The following is a 22,431-nucleotide window of genomic DNA, read 5'->3' as shown; positions in this document are numbered from 1 at the left end:
TAAAAGTGGAAGTTGATGTTCTAAAATGTATGTACACATTGCAACTATGTATATAGCTCAAAAGCGTAAGAAGCAAAATATATTAAATTTCAACATACTTGTTATCCTGCATTCCGGTTGACTGTAGAGAACCTCTAGTCATGTCTATCTGTTTTTGATGCCTCTACAGAATAACTGCCCAGCATCCTCTGCCCAACCAATCAGAATGTAGGAAAATCTACAGATATGACGGAATCTACTGTGAATCTACCTACCAGAAGTATGTTGAAATCTTTGTGAGTCTTCCTTCTGGCTCGTGCATCAGTGCTTGTGGTTGCCAGCTATTCAAAAATATCCTTGTATTGAAACCTTATATTTCTCTAATATACTGGGGAAAAAAAACAAACCAAACACAAACAACCAACAAAATTTGCCTTTGAAATCAAGACAGAAAAAAATGTTTATTCTTTTGAAATTGTGGTCTAAAAGTTTTTAAAAATGGCTATGTTAAAGCTCTTAGGTAAGCTTCTTTATATTGCAATAAACAAGTACTTATATGCAAGAAAATCTCGGCAAAATACATTGCACAGGTGCTTCGCATCTTAGGGATTTGAAAGGTGTGTTATGTATAAATTAGCTGTCACTTTTTTTCAATCCTGTAATGGAATGATGAGTTGTAATTTGCATAATCCTTTAAGAAGTCAAATTATACTGTCATGTAGCAGACTTAACATGCTAGCTAAGATTTCAGAGCTTTGCAGCTAATTACTATGTACCTTACAGGACAGTTAAATTGAAGTTGAGTCCTCTGCCTTTGCTGCCATTTGCTTTGTCCATTACTTAACAGAATCTGCACTGTTGGTAATGAGGTGTTGTTACTATCACTGAAGTAAACACTCTGCTCTGGGAAGGAAAGGCATTTTAATGTATCAGAGCTTGACTTGTGTTGCTTTTGCTAAGAAGGAAGTTTTTGTTTTTTTAAAACAATAGTCTAAATTGGAGTCTCCCCAAAAGAATAACATTTGTGCTTCCCATAAGTTAGAGTAATGATTGAAGCAACAGTAACCTTTAATTAAAATAAGTTATTCTATAGACAATATAAAGTAAGGCAAACATAGTTCCACTGAAGGCGTGGGACTTTCCTGATAGACTTTGCAAATAGACTTTGGTGTGTTTTTTGTCTTCAAACTCTTTTGTAGTGGAGTTCCATTATTAAAAAAAAATACCCTTTTTCCTTAAAAATCCTGTCTGAATACAAGCTGGTGAGTTCTACTTTCATTTACTCCTCCAGTTGGTTGTAGAGCATTTTCTTTCATGGTTTCCATTTTACAATCAGCAAATTTTGGGGCCAGTGAAGGCTGCTTTCTCAAAGGGACACAAAATGGATACCGGATGGAGCTGGGACTCTTCTCTGTATCTTTGCCACTTATTTTTCTCTGACTTTATTTCTTGATATTCTTTTGCCTCGATAGTGTTATTCTTTTCATCAGAATTGGTGTAATTATAATGCGACATTACTGATTATTATTTTTAAAAAATTCTTGTTATCTGTGAGTCATCCTTATTGTGGCTCTTGGTCGTCAGGTTTCTGTAACTTGCTAGTGATTCTGTGGCTTTGTTGTGATTCGTGGATACTTTGAAGAAGCCTTTTGCTGTATAAGAAGGGGGTCCTTTTAAGGACCATCTGAAAGCAGCAGTTGACTGTTGACCATTCAAGTGATTGAAGACCAACAGCCAACTGTTGTTCACTTGTAAGTAAGCCAATTTCACGTGTCCGAAATTATTATCAGCTTAGAGGCGGAGGCTTGTCAGTTTAAAGCCGGGAGCCCGGAGGAGGTCACTGGGAATTCAGCTCATAGCCGGGCTACCTTTCGAACTGTAGGTATCATCTCAAGGGCTGGCTTTTTTTTTTTTTTTCTTTTTCTTTTCTTTCTTTCTTTTTTTTTTTTTTAAGGATTTGTGTTATTTGTCGTCAAGGTAGACACAGTAGGCAGCACAGCTGTGACTGCGAGGGAAAGTCACTAGGGGGATATTCATAACAAGGAAATATTGGCAAATAAATGATGAAGAAGGGGAGGAAATCCCCAGGATGTTAAATGGGAGCACTGTCACTGAGATGATTAATGGTGTTGTGTATTTTGTGAAGACGCTTATCTGGACTGTCTTGAAACTATAGTGTACGTTTAATAGCACCTATAAAAAAGCATGCGGTGCATCAACACACTGAAAAGTCCATGGATTCGGATTTTATTTTCCTGAGTGAGTACTTTCTTCAACTTAGTCTTTGGCTTCTGGCTATTAGAAAGCTGGTGTTAACGTTTGTTACATAGAAATATGTACATTTTATATAATACTAGTCTGCATTTATGTAGTTCCCATTCCTACAGGATTGAAAATGTTCTTGTGCAGAAGATGGGTACTTTTCCAACACTCTCGAGGGGTGAATGTTACTAATAATAGGGAAATGGTAATTGCTCAGATTTGCCTAGTCTTTCTAGGTAGACAGGGAGGGTTGGTCAGAGGGCTACAGTAGTTGAAGGACCAGAGTTTCATCAATGATGTGGTTAGTTCTCTGTCAATTTCTGGTGAAGGGGTGGTTGTCCTGGAAGGTGGTCTAGCTTTCCGTTTTAAACCACGAATATCCTGATTCTATGTAATGAATTACCACTTGCCTTCGGGGATCTTTTGGCAGTGATGGCAGGTGCATCACTGGGCAGTTACTTGACCTTCCTGGTTCTCGATAATTACTGTTAGACATAGGGATAGATATAGACTAAGAACATCTAATTCTGTCTTCACTGAGCTTAGTCTATTTCAGCACTGGTTTTCAATTTGGGCGGCCCTACCCAAATAGTGGGCTAGGAGTCCAATTTAGTGGATCAAGATCAGAATTAAACAAATGGAAACAATTGAGAATTTTAGTGCACTGCACTTAAGGAGAGTGAGTTTTATCTTGTGAGGCTTCTGTTTTTTGTTGTGTGTGTTTGTGGAAGTGTACATAAAATGTGTGTGTCCATGGGGTGGGCCCTGAGGTAAAATGTTTCTTACTGTGTATTACACCCGAAAAAGATAGAGTCGGTAGATCATAAGTGTATAAACGTAATCACATGGGTGTTACGTCATTGTGAGGATACGGTGGGTTATAAAGAAAGAAATGGTGAGGAATGGAAAGGCTGCCCTATCTGGTCTCTCCTATCAGAATGTGCTGGTGCTGACTTGCATGGGCCCATGAGAATCAATTGTATGCACATCTTTCCCATTCTATGATCCCTGACCTCATGTTAGTAACTGGAAATAGGGCAAAGTATTTGCACTATGGAAATTGGAAAATGCTGCAAATCAGGTGCCCTCCTGTCCCCAACGAGTTGTTAAATATTTACCAGCACATCACTGTTCTTGATCCTTTCAACGGTAGTTGTATGGTTTTATAACTGAATTTTGCTACATTTTACAACACTATGTGGGATTTAGATGTTATTGGGAGTTATTAAACAATTTTAGTAATATTGAAAACTTTAAGCAGGAAAATAAAACGTGGTTAAATCAAAAAGCTATAATTTAGAATTTTAAAAAGTTACTCTAACTTCTTACATTAAATGCTTATGACATGGCCGACTTAAAATATAAAATTGTAATCAGTGATAATTTTTTGGCAAAGGGTAGGAAAGCAGGGTTTTCAAAAACACTAACCATATTGTAAATATTTGACAGATTTTTTTGTTAAGCAGTCATTTTGGTAAGTACCGAACTTAGAGAATCCAGACCCCTTTCCCCTTTTTAAGCTGTCTTTAAGTTTGCAAAATATATCTGGGTTTTAGTGAATTCATCTGTAAAATCATTGATTTGACTGGGAGATGCCACAGTTCTTTCTAATTAAAACAATTGTTCGTTATTTTTTTTTTTCTATTTTCAAACAGAAAAATAAACGTGTGGAGAGTCTAAAAAGAGGAGATGCCTCCTCCATAGTAACTATGATAACTTTAAACTTCTAAATAAAGGCAAAATATTTGAGTTGGAGGAAAGGGAATTTCCATGGACACTGATGGGATTTTACCACAAAATACAGTGGCAATCACCTGTGTTAATATGTGATCGTGAGGAAAGGTAACTGGGAAGGAGTAAACTGAGCAAGGCCTTTGTAGCCTCCAAGTTTGTCACAGTTTGGCCATGTGGTTTGACACTATGGTAGCTGTGTTCAAGAACAATGATCTCACTAATACTTAGGGAAGATGGATGTGGGGACTGGAGCTTAAAGGACTACTGTTCAGTGAGCACATGTTATGCTGTTGAAATAGTTCCTGCAGGACCCATTTTGAACAAAGGGCTTTCACCCAGAGTGCCTCGTCTCTAAGTGTGGCCGAGATTGAGAAGGTGTTGGCCATTGACAAGACAGTGGTCACCTAAAGAGAAGGGGCCATTGGCAAAACGGTGAAGGTTGTCTGTTTCCTGCCTCTCTGTCCAAGCCCCTTTCCCTCCGTGAAATTCATGCCACCTGGATACCTGGTTAGCGTTTTGTGCCCAGGCCTTTACCCACGAGGCATTTTTGTCCATACCCCTCATTGCAGATCAGGTGTTGTTAACTGATAATGTTACTCTTCTCACGGCCATTTGCATTTTAATAAGCAACTCCAAGTGAAAGAATTCAAGGAAAAGTGGAGTTATTCTCCAGTGGAATAATTTCAGGCAACACGACAGGGGTTGGAGAGAGAAATTTTGGGCTAGAAAGGGAGAGGTGATGTCTTCCTTTTCTGAAAAGAAGAAACCCAGAATGTGGGTGTTCTTCTGCTCAGTATAGTGTTCAGGCTGGCTTTGGCCAAGAAGCATGGGTTTGGAAATGGGCAAATCCAGACTCCAAAGAGAGAAGGAATTAACGAGGTCCGGGGACAAGAAGAGAATGAGTGAAGAAGGAACTCACCAGTCTATCAGCTGTGTTGTGCCAGACATAGTGCTAACCACTTGCACGTGTTATCCCAATTAAGGAGAACAAGACAGGTTCCTTGTCAGGCAGGCTGCTGGGGGGGGGATAGACGGTCACCTGTGCTGGCGGGGAGGGAAAGGTCAAGGAGGCTCTGGCAGCTGCAGTAGTGAATTCTTCTGGCTGTTCAACCTGATTGATTGATTGCAGTTATACAGCCCCCCCCCAGCCCCACCATTGGAATAATTTATGCCAGTTGTATTTGGATCAGTAAATAACAAAGAAGTGAGAAAAGAGAAATATACAATGAACTTCATAAAGAGCTCTAATAGAATCTGCATGTTAAACAGACATTGAACTTTGTAGCAAGAACTGCTTCAAGCCTTTCAACATCCAAATGAATTCTAATTTCCACATCATGCCTTTCAGACCTCAGCATGGTTTCTGGTGGTTTCTCCCAGTTAATTTTAGCATCACACCAGTGATTTTTGCCTGTAAATGACTTGAAGTGGTATGTCTTGGTAATGTGGATGGTATATTATTTAGGGCTAATGCCAGGCTAGCTTAGAAAGGAGCTAATTTATTCATTCATTTAACAACTATATTTTGATCTTCACCCACGGGTCAGGTGCTGTTCTGCATAAAGTGACTTAGAGGTGACTAAGAAAGCCTATGCCCTGCAAAAGCCTAGAAGACTGATGTGAACGGGTAATTGGGATTCTGTGTAAGAGGTGTCTCCAGTGAGGAGTGCAAACAATGGAAGTGGTCCTAGGAAAGGGTTATTTTTTTAACAGTCGAGGTGGGCCCTGGGATCTTCATGGTAGAGATTTTGATTTGGGGGAGAGAGGCTTGAGGTAGTGATTTGGGCCAAAAGACCAGTATTTCTGGTGTAGCAAATTGCAAATGGCATATGTCAGGAGTAGAGGGCAGGATAAGGGTGACAGGACTTGTTTGGAAGAGAAGGGGAAACTGAGGCATTGGGGTGGACTGCCATCCTGGGAGAGAGCTCTGGAGGAGCTTTCAGGAAAGGAATGTGGCAGGGACAGCGAGTCAGAACAGCTCTGCAAGTTGCCCACCATCTCAGCCTCTCCTCTGTGTTGGGAAACTCCTTTCGTGTGCTTTGCTTGGAGGAGGTGCATTCAGGCTTTGTGAGTTTGAAGTTATTTTTGACTTAAAAACCTCTTGCAGGACTCTACCAGTATGAAATCCAGTTCAGGACCTGTCTGCAAGTTTATTGCTTTTTCCGGCTTGACATGCTCCAGATTTGCCTTTCTCCTCCCAGGAGAACTCAAGATAAACTAAAAGGGGAGAGTCAAAATGGACAGGTACAGGAGGCATGATTTAAAATGAAAGAATATTACCCAAATGTGTATTTTCATTTTGAGAGAAGTGCCTGCCTTGATTTTTAAAACTTGGCTACTGACACACCTGCAGTATGTAGGAGAACTCTAGAAACTTGAAGAGAAGGCAAAGGTCAAGGTGAGAGGAATAGAGTAACAATGAACTTTTTGCAGGCATGCTGTTGAACTACAGTGTTCGAAATCACTAACGGTGATTTCAGAGAGAGACAGGGAGACTAATGTGCTTGTGCCCAGATCTTAAAAAAATACAGCAAACTTAAAATTGTACATCAACTATGGTTTTAATAAATTCTCACCGGAAGAACAGTTTGTTCTGTGTGTTGATGTGTGTTCTGTATAGATGTGTCTTCGGTGAATTTTTGGTCTTTGTTTATGCATTAGAGTGGAAGAACTATGCTTTAGTCTTTGCGAGCAACATATTTTAAGAGCTCCACAAATCCACACAATAGTATTTCATAACTGATCGGGGTAGTTAAACCTCCTGGAAATGGATCTGAGTTTGATCTTCTCCTCCTCCCCCCCCCCCATAATGATTAGATCTGGGACGGTGGCTAAGTTACTTAACTCTTAATGCTTTTGTTTTCTCACTTCTGAAATGGGGGTAACAAATGAAAATTATCTCATAGCTGTATTGAGAATCAGTGGGTTAATGCCTTGACATTTTTTTAAGTCTTCACAATAAGTTGAGGTTCTAGGTATCATTATTACCACCATTTTACAGATAACCGGGTCTTACAGAGCTGAAACAGCTCACTTGAGGTTAAGAAGGTACAATAAAGTGAAATTTAGTTTAGCGGCACCAAACTGTCACTTACTGGCCCACATCTGTTCTCCTATCCCCTACCTGTTCTTGTACAGTAAGTTTTATTAGAACACGACCATACCTGTCCACTTATGCACTGTCTGTGACTGCATTTCTGTTAGTGGCAGAGTTGAGTAGGGCTGACAGAGCCCATATGGCCCATCAAATCTCAAATGTTTACTGTGTGGCCCTTTACAGAAAGTTTGACCGTTGCATTAAACCTTAGTCTGTTTGACTTAGAGCCTAAGGCCCATACCACAAAAACACTTACTATGGTGCTTGGCATGTAGTAAGTACCCCCTGAAGGAGTACTACTTTGTTCCTCATCTAACTTAAGGTACAACTGTTCATATCAAAGAACTCGTGTCTGCAAAATGGAAATAAAAAACCTACAACTTCCAGTAGGATAAGCCATTATGGCTATGGAAATACTGAATTCCTAAAGGAACACATCCTGAATTCAGTCTTCTATCTGCCACTTATTACTAGGCTTTATATAATATAAATTCACAAAAGAATTTCCATCTTCATAGCAATCAAAGTACAGTACATCATTAAAGGGAATAATTGTGAACTTCAGTGAATATTCAGAATCTGGTAAATTAACCTACAACAGAAAATTTCATATTCTTTGGAAATTTAAGAAAATCTTCCTCATGAAAAATATAGGGTGGAATTGCCACTTAATTTTTCACTTAATTTTTGAGCACATTATAATACTACATAAGTGGTGTGCTTACAGTAGGAAAAAAATGCAGTAGGATTAATCTCTTTTAATTAAAAGATTTAGAGTTTATAGATTTTATAAATTTATAGATTGACAATACTTTTCCTGATAGTCTTCCCAAAAAGGAAAGGATGAGATTATGGTTTCAACTTGACCCTGCTCAGAGCTTTTATTTGAATGCATTGGTCTACTATTGATCCTGGGAGCTTGCTGTCCTCTGCTCAGTAAATGGCCTTGGGTTTGGACTTGGAGCTTAGGGAGCACAATGCGTGTCCCATCAACTTGTATTGGGGGATAATCTGGGAATTTCCTTTGACTAACCCCAGTGCCATGGCTCTGGGTTGGTGAATGGGGGTGGGAGGAGGTTTCCTACATTAGTTCTATGTTCTCTTAGAATAGCTGTATATTATTTTCGAATAAAGCTGCAATACATTTTCACTCTGGAACATTTGGAAAATTCAGATAAACATAGAGGAAAACATGAATGTCTTTTATAATGGTAACACCCATAGATAGCCACTGTTCACAACTTGGTGTTTATCATTATATAGAACTGTGTTGATAGGCATGTCCTGTTTGACAGATCTGTAGCTACATATATAGGCATTTCTTGTGGATTCATCCTGAAGTTGTCTTAGCTGGGAAATGTCTGGGGCCAAGTGTTGTAACTTGTATACAAGCAGCTTATTTAGGGGAAGCTGGAAGCTGTATGGTCACCTTCTATCTAGAAACCGTGTTTTGCAGAGAATTCCTTTCGTGACATTTTTTTCCTTTTGCAGTATCTCCTTTCTCAAATGTTATCACTTTGTTTCTTGTGCTTAGAAAAAAATAAAAACAGAAAACAAGGGAACTCCAGCAAGAACCAGTGATATTAGTGACATTAGTGATTGAGATTTTCAACAGAAAAATCCCTCCCTACCCTCTCAATCTTTTTTTTTTTTTTAATCTAGTACTTCATTGTTTAGAAATAGTTTTGAAAGAGGATGATGCTAGTGGTGAGAAGGGTGTGGTGAGTTATAGTAACAGCTTTCTAAGGTCAGAACATGTACATGTATAAGAAGTAACTGCTGGATGATTAGGTGGAGTTTTCTGGGCACTTTACACACTCACGTGCCACGTCTGCTGCATCCTCTTAAGGTTGCTTATAAAGCGAATTCTATTTACTGTGTTGAGCACTGAGATATTTTGATGTAGTTCTAAAGCAGAGAGAAGTCTGGGTCCTGGGAGGATTTGGGGTCAATGGCCAGCATGTAAAGAAAACATTGAGTGACTCTCTTCCCCCCCCCCCCCCCCCCCCCCCCGCCGTTGTCAAACTTGAGACCTCTGTGATTCACTTAGCAGTGTGAAGAGTCTTTGGAATTGACTGCTTGAGATTTATGTGATTAAACAGACAATCTCTGCATCTTTTTTAAAACCTAATTGCCCTTCCCTCCCTTCCCCTCAGCCCAGTTATAAAGAATCTCTGCAATAAATACTAAATGCAGTAGTATTTATATATTAGATTATGTAGCAAGCCTCACTCTTTGCCTAGGTACCAATGAGGAGAATCCGGTTTCTTGCACTAGCAGCTATCCTCACTTGCATTTCAACCAACTTAAGTTTTCACAACAGCATTGTTTTTTTTGACCATTGAACGTCAGGGGTGCTCAGAGTGAATCAGAGCCAATTGCATACCTTGGCCTTGAAACCAGGAGGTACACGGTCTTCTTGATGATGCTCCTCTTCCATTCTTCAACTCCACTAACAAAACTGTTTCAGGAGTGAAATTGAGTGTCTGGCACAGTCAGGCATGGAGCTCCTGTCTTGTATGCTTTAGACACCGTCTGGATTTCCTGGTGAAGAAGACCTTTGCAGTAATTACGGGGAGGTCTTTGCTCACTTCCAGGGAAGGAACATGCTTTCTAGGGACTACCTAACTGCTTGATGGCCTGAAAGGGGAAAATAGAAGCAACATCTCTGATTCTCATCCCTCTGGAGAAATTCATCAGGTGTCCTAAGTCTCGAGTTAATAACAGTGACAGCAGTGACCTTCATGTCACCCTGTTTTTAAAAGGAGAGGTTTGGAGACCTATCCAGTGGGGAGGATAGTGGAGGGTAGGGGTATTTCTTGAGCTCTTATAAAATTGATGATAAATAAATTCATCTGCTAGAAGGATTGTTTATCCTCTTTTGTGAATGCTGCTTTTAAGAGCTAGTAACAAATTTATGAGACTGGTAGGAATAAAGAAAGCTGATATATATATATATATATCTATACATGTATATATACATATATATATGTATATAAAAAACATATATATGTATATATGTATATATATGTATATATGTATATATACATATGTATATATATGTGTATATATACATATGTATATATACGTATATATACATATGTATATATATGTTTTTTTTTTTTAAATTTTACTGTACTTGTGAAATGTCTTAGGGAAGGGAAGACTAGAAAACTAAAATTATGGGCCAGCGGATTTTAAGTAGAATACATTTTTACGAGAATCTAGTGGCAAATTTGGTTTACTTGTACCACATACACCTTTATTGGCTCTCTTCAGGGGAAGTTTGCCAGACAAAAGATTGTTGTGATATAGAGTGTCCTCGAAACTTGAGGCTCGGAGCTGTAGAGAGAGTAGAGAATGAATACAGCTGCATTTATTCTTCCATCCACAGGAAATACTCACTGATACTAAGGTCTTCCATTGTGAGGCAAAATTGATCCTTCTGGGGACAAGTTTTCACTGTTGACCGTGAAGTTGTGGTTGAGTTTTACCATTTCTGCTTCTCTGTTGGCTGTTTTTTTATATGCAGTGAGAGAGAGGAGGCTGAATTCAGAGAAGTAACCTATTCCAACAATGGTGTTCTGTTGTCTCTAAACATCATTGTAATTGACTCCCCACATCCATGTTTGAAGTAAGTAGGTTATATACTCATTTGGCACTCAAGAAAATGAAGACTCAGAGGTTAGGTGGGTTGTTCGACGTACACAGCTAATGTTTAATCTGATGACTATTTATGGCAGCCCAATTCATGTCATTGTGGCCCAGCAGTTCCTTCACTTTCAATTGGATGATGTGGCCCGTTGGAGCAGGATACTTGTCCACAAAAAATCTACTTTCTGTTCAAGGGTAGTCTACTGAAATCTGGTTCCATAAAAGAACAAGACCCTGGGGAATTTAAAGCCTTACCTATAGAAGAGGATGAGTTTGTTGTATTTGAATGTTAGCTATTGAATGTCCTTGGTATGCACAGCTGTACATTCTCCAGTATGGGGGCAACTAGGTCTGCCCTTCGGAAATTTCATTGGTCCTTACACTGCAGTTATCACACAAAAGTGGATGAATCCCAAGTTTTTAATCTTCAGTACTACCTCTTTGCCAACTTGAGTTTTAGATTTCCAAACTACTCGAGGTTTCTCCTTGTGATTTGCTTGACATCAACTTAAGCATGTAATGACCAAAAAATTCGCAAGCACTTCTATGGACATAGCCAATTAATCCTTCCAGCAACCCAATGAACTGTGTTTTATCTCTATTTTCTGTGGGGGGAAAAAGAACCTAACATCAAACAAAACCCCTTGAGTCCTAGAGGTTAAGTGATGTGAATACTCTCACACAGCTGCCATGTAGCATGGCCCGCCTGCAGAGTGTGACCTCTCTCCCCTCCCAGTCTGGGGTTCCCTCCGGGACCATGCAGCTGTGCCCCCAAACAGAGCTCTGCATCTTCCTTGGAATGGTCCTCTCCTACCCTGCCCTTCTTTTGCTTTATCTTCATTTTTGTAGTCATTCAGGCTCACTCCTGGACTCCTCTTTCATTCTGCCTCTTCTGTCTCCAATAGCCTGTTAGTAGCATGATTTCCTGTGGAAAAAACTTATCTTTTGTTCCAGTCCCCTTGACCTAAATTATTATTTCATGCCTAGCTTGTTGCAGTCTCCTGTTAAGTCTTCTTTTATCTCCTTCAATTGAAGTTAAATGCTGGAGTCCTACTGTACACAAAGTACCATTCAAGGGAATACAAAAATACCTTTTTTGGGCCACCCTAAAGTTACTAGATTAAAATCCTGTTTCTAACATAGTTCCTTGCTTAAAGTCCTCAATGGTTCAATCATATTGTATGGGGTCTTTAGTCTTAGCTTAGTATTCAAGATCCACCAGTCTTGATCTAGTTTGGCCTCCGCCTCCCCAATGAAAATATCTCTCAACAGAAGCTCTCTCTTCTCCTATCTATGAGTGGTATCCGTGTAATCTTGCTAGGTGCAACACACACAACACACACAGACACACTGACTTTGTGCTTTAGCTTTATCCACAGTGGTTTCTCTCTTCTCTTAATTCAACATATTTATTGGGTACCTTCTATAACCAGGAACTATTGTGTGGGACATATAGTGAACGAAGACTGGAATCTCTGCCCTGAAAGTTATAGGGCATTAGAGACTAATAGTAAACAGCACAAGTTACAAACCAAGCACATCATACTGTCTATTCAGTGGTGGTAAGTGCTGTGGAACAAAAATCGAGAAGGTTAAGAAGGAATTAGGAGTACTGGGTGAGGATGGGTCAGTTATGGTTTTAAGGAGGTGCAACCCCATTTAAAAAGATGATACTTGAGTAGAGACTCCTAGGAACTGAGGGAGTTAGGCCTCCAGATAGCCCTGGGGAAAAAATACTCCAGGCAAAAGGTGCTGAAGTTGAAGAGCTTTCATTGCTTTCAAAGAATGCGGGGAGGCTGGTGCAGTGGGTTAGAAAGAGCAAGGACTGCAGCTGGCGGCAGGTCAGGGAGGGAATGGGGGGCCAGCACACAGGGCTCTGGCAGGCCAGGTAAAGCCTTTGGCCTTTACTCCACCTGAAATGGCTTCTTGGGAGGATTTTTGTCTTGAAGAATAATGGGACCTGGCTGCTAGCTGAGTCCATGCTTCAGGGACCCATGGTGGAAGCAGGGACACTAGTTCAGAAACTATTATGGTCATCAAAGTGGTTTGTGTGCAAGGTGTGGAAGTAGAGGTGGTGAGAAGAATTTGGATTCTGACATATTCTGAAGGAAGAGCCAGCAGGATTTCCTGATGGAGTGGTTTGAGAGGGGATATAAAGAGAGAAGAAAGTCAATATTGAATCCGAGATTCAATTCTAATGCATCATTTACTTTGTATCAGACATGCAGTAGCATTCAATTGTATATATGCAAATAAATACCTCTTAGGAACTCTTAAATTGAAAGAGGAGGCAGGTTATAAACTTACAAGTGAGAGGACAAAAGACTACATGTCTGTCTAGGGATGGATATCTTAATAAGATTGCAAGTTCCTTTATGGTATCGATTCATTTATCCACAAAACTTTCTAAGGTACTTATTAAAGGCCAGTGGTCATCTTACCTTATTAGTAGGTGGAATTAGGGGCAGCTTCAGTACAGTGGACAAGAACACAGTCTCTAATTGAGACTGAGGGATTCAAACCCTACCTGACTGATTTGTTTGCTGGGTGATCTTGAACAAGTTACGTAACTTCTCTGTTACCTGTTTTTTCTGATCTGTAAATTGGTAGTAATCTCTCTCCTAGGGTTTACTATGGGAGTAAATGAATGAATACATGTAGAATACTTAAAACAATGCCTGGTACATACTAAGGGTTCAGATAGTGTTCATCATTCCGAAGGAAATGTTGAGGAAAAATGAGTTAAAAGAGGATTAATATTTGGAGTGACTTTCGTTCCTTAAACACCATGGTCAAAACCTGCCAGGTTACATGGATAATAAATGTGAATTATAAGGTCTCCTAGTAAGCCCTGCTTTCTAGCTGTTGGTTAAAAATAACAGGAGAGAATTGCATTATGATCAGTCTGATACCTGCCTCTCTTTAGAGATGGACATGGAGGCTGGTCAGCATCCCCTATGGGTACATTTGATTGACAGACTGGCAAAGAGTATTTAAATACCTAACACATAAAAAAAAAAATCAATGTTTTCTTATTATTTTGTAGCTTAAAATGTTGAATGTGTATTGAAATGAGAAAAATAATTTTCAGGATAGATATGACTTTCCTAGTACATAAAAGCAAGGAGATCACATCAAGAAGGGAATATTATTTTTTTGCCCCAATACAGGAAATTACTATTTTTCCCTCCATGTTTATATTTTGATACATAATATCTCCTTTTCTTTTCTTTTCTTTTCTTTTTTTTTTTTATTTCTCATGTGGCAGTCTTCCTTTCATTCCTCTTATTATCAGCAACTAATTGGGCCTCCAAATCCAGGAAGTAGCAGTGTGTTGCTGCTGTGGATGCTATGGACGTCTTTAGTGTCAGAGGTGGTTTGAAGAGCTGCTTAATTCTGCTTTTCGTTGTGCCTGGTACTTCAGCGAGGCCCTCGGGTTCTGTTTGAGCTTGGTATTGCTGATCCCATTCTATACATTCTAGATGGCAATGTAGACAGTGGCTGTCAATGAGTAACAGGTAAATATTGAACAGGGAAGCCCTTTTGATTAACTTTGTGGATCATTATTTGAAAGTAGCTTGCCGTCCGAACAGCTCCATCACTCATGATCACAGCACATGGCACGGGGGGCAGAGCATCAGGCTGTTGGTTGAAAAGCTGAGGTTGCATTCTTGCTTCTGTACCTGGTCCTGCATTCGTGCAGTGCTGGACTGGTTACAACTATCCAGTAGGCTAAATGGTGATGATTTAGATGGGAATGCAGAATATTTAGGATGATAAAGCACAAAGAATGGTCCAGACTGACTTCCCACTCTGGGTATGAATATGTTAAAGCATATTTATAATTTTTTGAACTTAACTTGAATTTTTAAAATTTTTTATACAGATCCAGAAATTGTTTAATAGGGAATTTCGACAAAGACTGAAAGTGAATTTTTGATCCTACTAGTTTGTGCCAAAAAGATGTAATTTCAGCATTGATCTACTTCTTGGAAGTTTAATTTATACCACCTAATGGGAAAATCTGTCCTCGGTTAAGAGGTTTTGATCCAGCTGTTGAACCTCATGGTACATTAATTGTTTATCACCATTTCAACCAATACCATTATAATTATTAGTATTTTGAGCTCCTATCAAAGAGTATTCATGGCACTTGGTAAGAAGACCTAGATAAGACTGAATAAAAATAGATAGCCACCTGGTCTCAAACATTTCTAGGTCAACATTAACATGGTCATTAAAAGATAGACTACAGTGGGTTTGTTCATACGTCTTCAGGAGAGACCTAATTCAGTGGTCAAAGAGGCCATTCTAAACCACTTACATACAGTTACCATTTTCTAGTAAATCTTTCTGTTGAGTCTTTAATCATGTCCAGCTATAGAAATATTCAGAAAACTAAGTGCTGTAATTAAGATTAAAATCACCAGTAGCAGCAATGCAAACCTATCTCCTTCTTACCCTTATTCCAGAGCAATAGTAAAAAAAGGTAGACATTTTATGACATTTTAAATGTATAATCCAGCCTTTTAAACTTGCTTCATTACATGGATGAATGCCACTGTTACTTGCTGTTGAACCTGTATGAACCAAAAAAAGTGACAAAATCTATATAAACTAAAAGATAATTTTATTCTGAAAACCATTTGAATACAGAGTATAATATAAGGTAGTTATGCTAACTGGAACTGTAAACTACATGATCCTATCCCCTTTCTGGGGAAGGGGTTCTATGTTGGTATCACTTCTAAAAATGTGTTTCAATTCTGCTTTTAAATCATGGAAAATATTAATATTCTCGCTTTAACTGTAATGTTCTAGACTAGTTGATGGGAACCCCTCTCCTCCTACCTCTCAACCTCTGGCCCAAAGAGGGAAAGAACTTAAAATTTCATTGAGAAAATAACCTCAACTAGGCAAGTACTACTTGCAAAGTAATGTGCTAGAAATCATGTCTTATATTTTTTTAAACAATTCTTTTTTTTTTTTTTTTTAAGATTTTATTTATTTATTTGACAGAGACACAGCCAGAGAGGGAACACAAGCAGGGTGAGTGGGAGAGGGGGAAGCAGGCTTCCCACTGAGCAGGGAGCCTGATGCGGGGCTCAATCCCAGGACCCTGGGATCGTGACCTGAGCTGAAGGCAGATGCTTAACCGACTGAGCCACCCAGGCACCCTATCATTTATTATATTTAGAAATCTAAATAAACCTATCATGTACATGCTAAGTACCCAATAAATTAAAAACCTAACTTAACAAATGTGAAATTTCTCTGCAATAGGAATACACTGAATGCTTACGTTGTTTCAAGAGTGGTAACGGGCCACTGTTTTGATCTTTCTTCAGGGGAGCCAGGATCTAATTTGGATTTGGTTCCAAGTGAGCATGTATTAGGTGGTCCCATCCTAACCCACGCCACAAAACTAGAAAATAATTTGATAAAAATCTTTGTTTAGAACTGAAATAGTGGGGGATGCTATGGGTCAAGGTAGAATTGGCAGGGCCATGTGGAAATGTGTATGCATAGCATGGTTATCTAGCAGAGCCAGGATTTTAGGCCTTTGATTGCTTAGGCAGTGAATTCAACATTTAGTCTTTCTCTGAATGGGGCAGGAAACTTGGCACACAGGACTCTTTTGTGTAGACTTGTGCCCCATACTATGATATTTTGGTTCTAAGAAAATATATAAAAAGAAACAAATATATACATAGAATAAAAGTACATGTCTTTCAATACTAAAAATTTCCTAATTAGTACAACTCAAAAAGCGTTTTATGTTTATACCCCAATAGGAGACAGAATGAATTAGATGAGGTTTACGTAAGTGATGGTGACATCTTTACTGGCTTTTAATATTCCTTTTTAGTAATTAGACAAGTTGGTAATGTTTGGGGAAAACGGAGTATATTGGGCTAGGATGTGATGGCTTTCAAAGTTACTTGGGTCCATCCAAGAACAAATACTTCCTTTTTGTGGGAAACTGTAGACGTTCCTTAATCTCAAGGAAGTTTCAGGCCAGCAGAGAAACTAAGATGATAATTGACTGATTTGATAAGTAATTACTGAATACCTACGAAGTGACAGGCATTGTTCTAGGCCCTAGAGATTCCGTGGTAAACAGGACATCAAAAGTTGTTACAGCTTGGAGTTTATATTCATTTGTGGAGGGAAGACAATATGCAGATGCATATTTCATATTAAAAAGGTATTGCTCTATAGTATGAAAGAAATTAAATCAGGGCAAGGAGATGGAGCATGATTAAGTGCTTTCGTTGCCAGAGAGGACATGTTAAGTACCTTAAGAATGACGTAAGTGTGTCTGTTCTCTGCAAGTACAGACAAGCAAGTCCATTTATGGCTGTAGAGAATTGGGGAACTCTTGTAGGGGAAGATGGAACTTAAGCTGGCCTTTGATGGATGGGAATGGCTGTGTTTGTATACGACAGAGGATGGAAATAAGAGTTTCTATTAAGGGTGGACTAGAAATAAGGGGTAAGATTGATGGGGCCTTGAGAGTTTTGGATTTGATATTTTATATGGTTTCAGCATATTGAAGAATACTGGAGTATGTGGGATGTTTCTACCTCTGTGTTTGCATGGAGTAGATAAGAAACAGGCCATCTGACAGGCTTCTAGGATAATTAAGAATGAGAAGACTATATAAATTTTCTATTTGCACAGGCTTGACTATTTCAAGGTTTATTTAAGAGCTGTTATGGGAACAAGGGGTTGGGTGGAGGGACCATGTGATGTCCTGACTCAAAAGTGTTCAGCAGACCGGAGAGTTTGAGAGTCACTGTTGGAGGTCCAGCATACTGGCTGTGGTTTACATGATGACCTACATTCTTCAGCAGGATTCAGTCAGGAAATACTTTTTAAAATTGTATATATCGATAGTGCACCCAGAAGAACTCATGAGATAACAAACACTTGGGGGCATGAATAGATAAACAAAAATAGTTCCATAGATGGATTATTTTAAGAAATGGCCTCCATTTAATTTGTATTTTGCTATATAAGAAGCAAATATATGCTAACATTATAACATAGGGGTGGGTAAGATAAACTAGGGATCAGCAAATAATGACCTCGAGCCCTGTTTGTTATTGGTGAGTCAAGGTGCCAATCAAACATGTCACATGTGCATGTTGCAGGGGCGGTGCAGGAATGACACATTGTTTCTTGAACCTCCGTCACTGCCTGAGAACTGCTGTGTATATGTGTTTGCTAATGGCACAGCTGACTTGCGTGATTAGTAGTCTTGTTTTGACTGCCACCATTTTGAGGGGAGGTTTGCCAGACATTTTTCTGATCTGGTATGGACTTCGGAATTCACACTCTTCATGCTTCCTACCTCCATCTAGGTAAACAATTCGAGAAGAAGGGGAAACAAATTCCCATTTCAATCGTGATTTCCTTAGAATTTACTAACGTATTTTTTGCCTCAATAGATAGGCCCCCGTTGAGAGATGATCCATTGTACAAGACAAGGGTTTTCACCTTTTAAATCGTAAGACTACATTAATTATTGGAATGCTAGAATTTCAGAGCTCACTCCATTTCTATAGGAATTCTGACATTAGTTCTTGAGCACTGGTTTTGGTAGGAATTCTGACTTACCTATTTTAAGATTTTGTGCCCTTACTGCTGCAGATGATAGCTTATTCCTAGAACTACCTAGACTACCAGGATCTTCTGCATATTCCAATGACTTTAAAGAACATGAGCATGAGTATCCTGGAAGGGAAGCTGACTCTATCACTAGCAACATGTTAGGCAGCTTAGCTCGCATCCTTTTAAGACCTTTTAATTCCTTTGTTTGGAAGTCCTATTTTCTTTTTAGTTTCATAGATATGGTTATATCATTAAAGGTCTTCATGACCTTCGTTTCAAAGCTGTGTCTTAGACTTGCTGTCTTCTCTGTCTCTGGACCTTAGCTCGTGAAGCTGACCTCACCCGGTATAGCCAGTGCTCCGTTTTTCTGGTTGAACTGGCCACAGTCTCTCGGTCCACCTGCCTGTCTCTGTCAGGGGGGCCAGGACACGTTTTAGACCAGCTTCTGTTTTTCAACAGAAGCAGAACTGCATCTTTAATGCTAAATACTGGCCACTGAGCTGGCAGAAAGGGGGAATTACTATAAGTTGATTTAACTTCTTCAAAATATTTGTTTAGGGAGGCAATGATTTAATGAATGTTAATAAGTTTACAATTCAGCAAATCTTTAATAAACTGTACTTGCAGAGTCCATAAGAATCTGTATTTTGTTTAACTTCTAACATTTTAAGATTTAGTTTTTTATTTGGTTAATTGGTAGAATTGGATTGAGTTATGTTACACTCGGGTTTTCAGTCATTCGCAATTCTATGTGTCTATTTGTTTCTGTAATAATAATTGGTCTGCAAAATCCTCAGCCAATGAAACAAGCACTTTGTTGGTAAGTAGTAAGCATTTTTATGTTTTTCTGGAATAATTCCTCAATAGACCTAAATATCATTAATTGAGAACAAAAATCCCTGACCTTGTCTAGCACTACCTCTCCCTCAGTCCTCCCCAAAAACCTAAAAACAAGCGTCTTTGTCTTTTATCAGGTAAATTCTAATGAGTAGAGAGGTTGATAAGCAGAACTGAGACCTCACATCCCAAGAAAAGTACAGATTTATAGGGTCTCATGGAGTATTGCATAGGAAATCTGCATTAGAAAGTAGAGAGCCTCTGTGCTAAAAAGCTACTTGGAGCCCTTGAGCTGGGGAATTTTGTTTTCCCATAGGTGTTGTGTTACCAATTACATAAAGAAGAGTACAGACTTCGTGTTAGTTGATAAATGGAGATTGGAATCATTTATTAGGTTATTTTATGGTATTTGTTAACAATATTTACCTTCCTAAATTGATTCAGCATAATCCTTACTGCAGCTTTCCTTCATTTCTGGAAGACATATAGATAATGTGGTACTTTCATAAAGCCTTACATGGCACTGAAAAACTGATTTTTTTCCTTAGCTCAACAGAGCAGCAAGATTATATTAACATAGACTTTGGAACATTTGAGTTCCCATAGGGTACAGAGTGTGGCTGATATGACACAACTTGCCTTCAACAGTTGTTTTAACAAGATATCCTTCATATACAATATACTGAGCTGAAAGGCATAACTGAGTAATGTTAGCAAGAAACACTGTTGGCAAAATTCTTGACTTTCATCTTTATCTGATTAATCCAAAGCAATGTTACTTATAAAAAAGTATTTTCAACTGAATATATGTGACAGATATTTATTTTTTAAATGTCTAGAACTTTACAAGAACTGTTTTTGGTGTGTGCGTGTGTGTTTTCCCCTACGAAAAGTTTTTTCTACATTCACTTCAAAATACAACAAAATAAATCCAAGACTTTGGATATCTGTTATAAAGAGGCTTGATGCTGTTCATTCATGAAATAGCCATTTATGGGCACCTACTAGGTGTCAGGTACTAGAGATACAACAGTGGATGAAGCCGGCAAGGGTGTGAGCTCTTGCAGTAGTTAAATGCATGTAGACAACAAGCAAATGGGCCAATTACAGAATATATAAGGGGATAAGTGCTATAGAGATGATAATAAATGGAACATGGGTTCAGGAGTCCCAGAGATGGGAGTGGGGTTTTGGATTTTAAATGGGGTGGCCAGAAAAAGGCCTCACTGTGAAGGTGACAAATGAACAAAATTTGGAAAGAGATGCTGGTGCAAGCTATGTGTATACGGTTGATTCACCATTTGGAAATGTATTAGTCCTGGTCAGCTGACTGTATTGCTGATGCTCGCTTTCTCCAGGGATGCTCGTATGGCCTCTATTTAAATGTTCTCTCTGATGCCTTACAGTCTATTTTATTTTGTTCTACTTTTTAAGAGAAAAAAATGTATTTCACAGAGCATTGAGCTCATTGGATAAAAGGTGCTGTGATTTTTTTTTTTTAAAGAAAGCATAAACCAGGCTTCCATAAATATCCCAAATTGCACCTTATCAAATTGTTTTTTGTAAATGTTTAAAAGTGTAAAAGAAAGCTTTTCCGCTCTAAAAATGGTATTTTTACTAATTTACTAATTAACACTTTCTTCTGCTTAGCACTTTCAAGACCTGATTTAATGACAGTTTCTAGTACTTAAATAGTGTTCTAAAGTGAGCCAGTGTTGGTTTGCTCAAAAACATTGCAGTGAGTTTTTTGTCCCTTTGACTTCTGTTTATATGAAATATATCCATTATTTTCACTGCCAGAATCCTCATTGAAAATACGTGTAGTTCTGTTAAATGGATGATGGAACTATGACTTATCGGGAAATATTAGATGTACATTTGCTTCGCCATCCCAAGCATAGAGCTAATTGAGCACTTTTTCCTTAGTAATGTGCACGTAGTTCTGATTTGGCTCTGGGCTTAGAAATAAAATGAAAGAAGCACCGATTTTGTTTATTCTGAGTTTGGAGACTGCATTCGAATTGGTTCCCAAAATATTGAGATGATTTCTCTTCTGGAGAATTGCCTGCCTTGCTATCTATGGTAATTGTTAATCAATTTAGAGTCATTTGGTAAAGTGCACACGTGTCCTACCAAAAAATAAAACCATGCGAATGATTTCCAAACACAAGAGAAAATCGGATAAAGAGCAGAATAGTTAGATTTTTATCAGAAGTTTTCTCTTTGAATGAATCAACCTTACAGTAACACAATGGACGTAATAATATTAAGTCTATATTTAATGTGGGGTAGAAGAAATTCTTGTCGAGTGAACTCTTATTTCCCAGCATTGTTTCCTTCCTGGTAGAAGTTACACAGGAATAGGAAGAAGAATTTCTTGTTGACACAAATGTGCAGTGTCCTATTTCTTAGGTTTCTTAAGTCTGTAAAATTTGGGGAAATTAAATTATTTTAGAGTAAGGATCTCTTAGAGTTAAATAGATTTAATATAAGAAAATAATTGGGAATTACCTAAACCAATATTGCTAATGAACTGTAGGAGACCTCTGGAATTACCTTCCCAAACATAAATGTATAACTGCTATTTTCCTGCTGATATCTGCCTTCTCTGTGGCTTTCAAGCCCCAATTTGCCTGTGCTAGTAATTATACGTGCACATTCAGACACATAGTACTTGGGAGACCATTTAGATTGCTTTCTTCATCCACTGTGGGGTTATTTACAGTACTCTTCTTCACTGAAGGGAGAAATAGCTATGTATACAGAAAATACTTTCCACTGATTACCATGTTTTTCTCCCTCCAAATAGAACTGTCTCGCTTATGTATACCTGATGTGTACATAAATTTTCAAGGTTCGCTACCTGGAATCCTCAAACTGTGATTTTTTTCTTGCACTGAATTCTTCCTGTGTGCAGAGTACGGTGGGGCAATAAAGACTTACAAAATTTTAAAAATATGTTTCTCCTCTACCAGAAAGCTAAATACAGTGTCTCTGGGGAGACAAGGCATGGGATCAGTGTTTTGGTCTGGCACAGAGTTCAGTCTGATGTTTTCTTAGATGAATAAAGAAAGACCCAGATATACTGGTAACTATATATGGTTGAGAAATAAGTAGTAGCAATTAGGAGAATAGGCAGGCAATTAAGTGCCACAGTGAGCCTTACCACCAATCAGAAGAGTAATGTTCAGAGGAGGGTGAAAACTGGGCAAGTTGGAGAAAGTCTTGATGGGGGGGAAAGAAAAGAAACT

The 22,431-nt window shown here is 38.7% G+C and overlaps 1 protein-coding gene across 2 annotated transcripts in view; it reads left to right on the top strand.

Moving 5' to 3' along the window:
- Nucleotides 1–22,431, top strand: part of NPAS3 (neuronal PAS domain protein 3) — an 840,191-nt gene that overhangs the window by 113,877 nt on the left and 703,883 nt on the right. Inside the window, exon 2 of one of the 2 annotated variants that reach the window (XM_021695392.1) lies at nucleotides 170–259. The exons of the other annotated variant lie outside the window; for it this stretch is intronic. Within the exon in view, the coding sequence (XP_021551067.1) occupies nucleotides 170–259 (90 nt within the window). The remainder of the gene's footprint in view (nucleotides 1–169; nucleotides 260–22,431) is intronic. 2 annotated transcript variants of the gene reach the window in all.

Source organism: Neomonachus schauinslandi, chromosome 9 (assembly GCF_002201575.2).
Source record: "Neomonachus schauinslandi chromosome 9, ASM220157v2, whole genome shotgun sequence".
In the NCBI taxonomy this organism is placed as follows: domain Eukaryota; kingdom Metazoa; phylum Chordata; class Mammalia; order Carnivora; family Phocidae; genus Neomonachus; species Neomonachus schauinslandi.
This window is presented reverse-complemented; position numbering and strand designations above follow the sequence as displayed.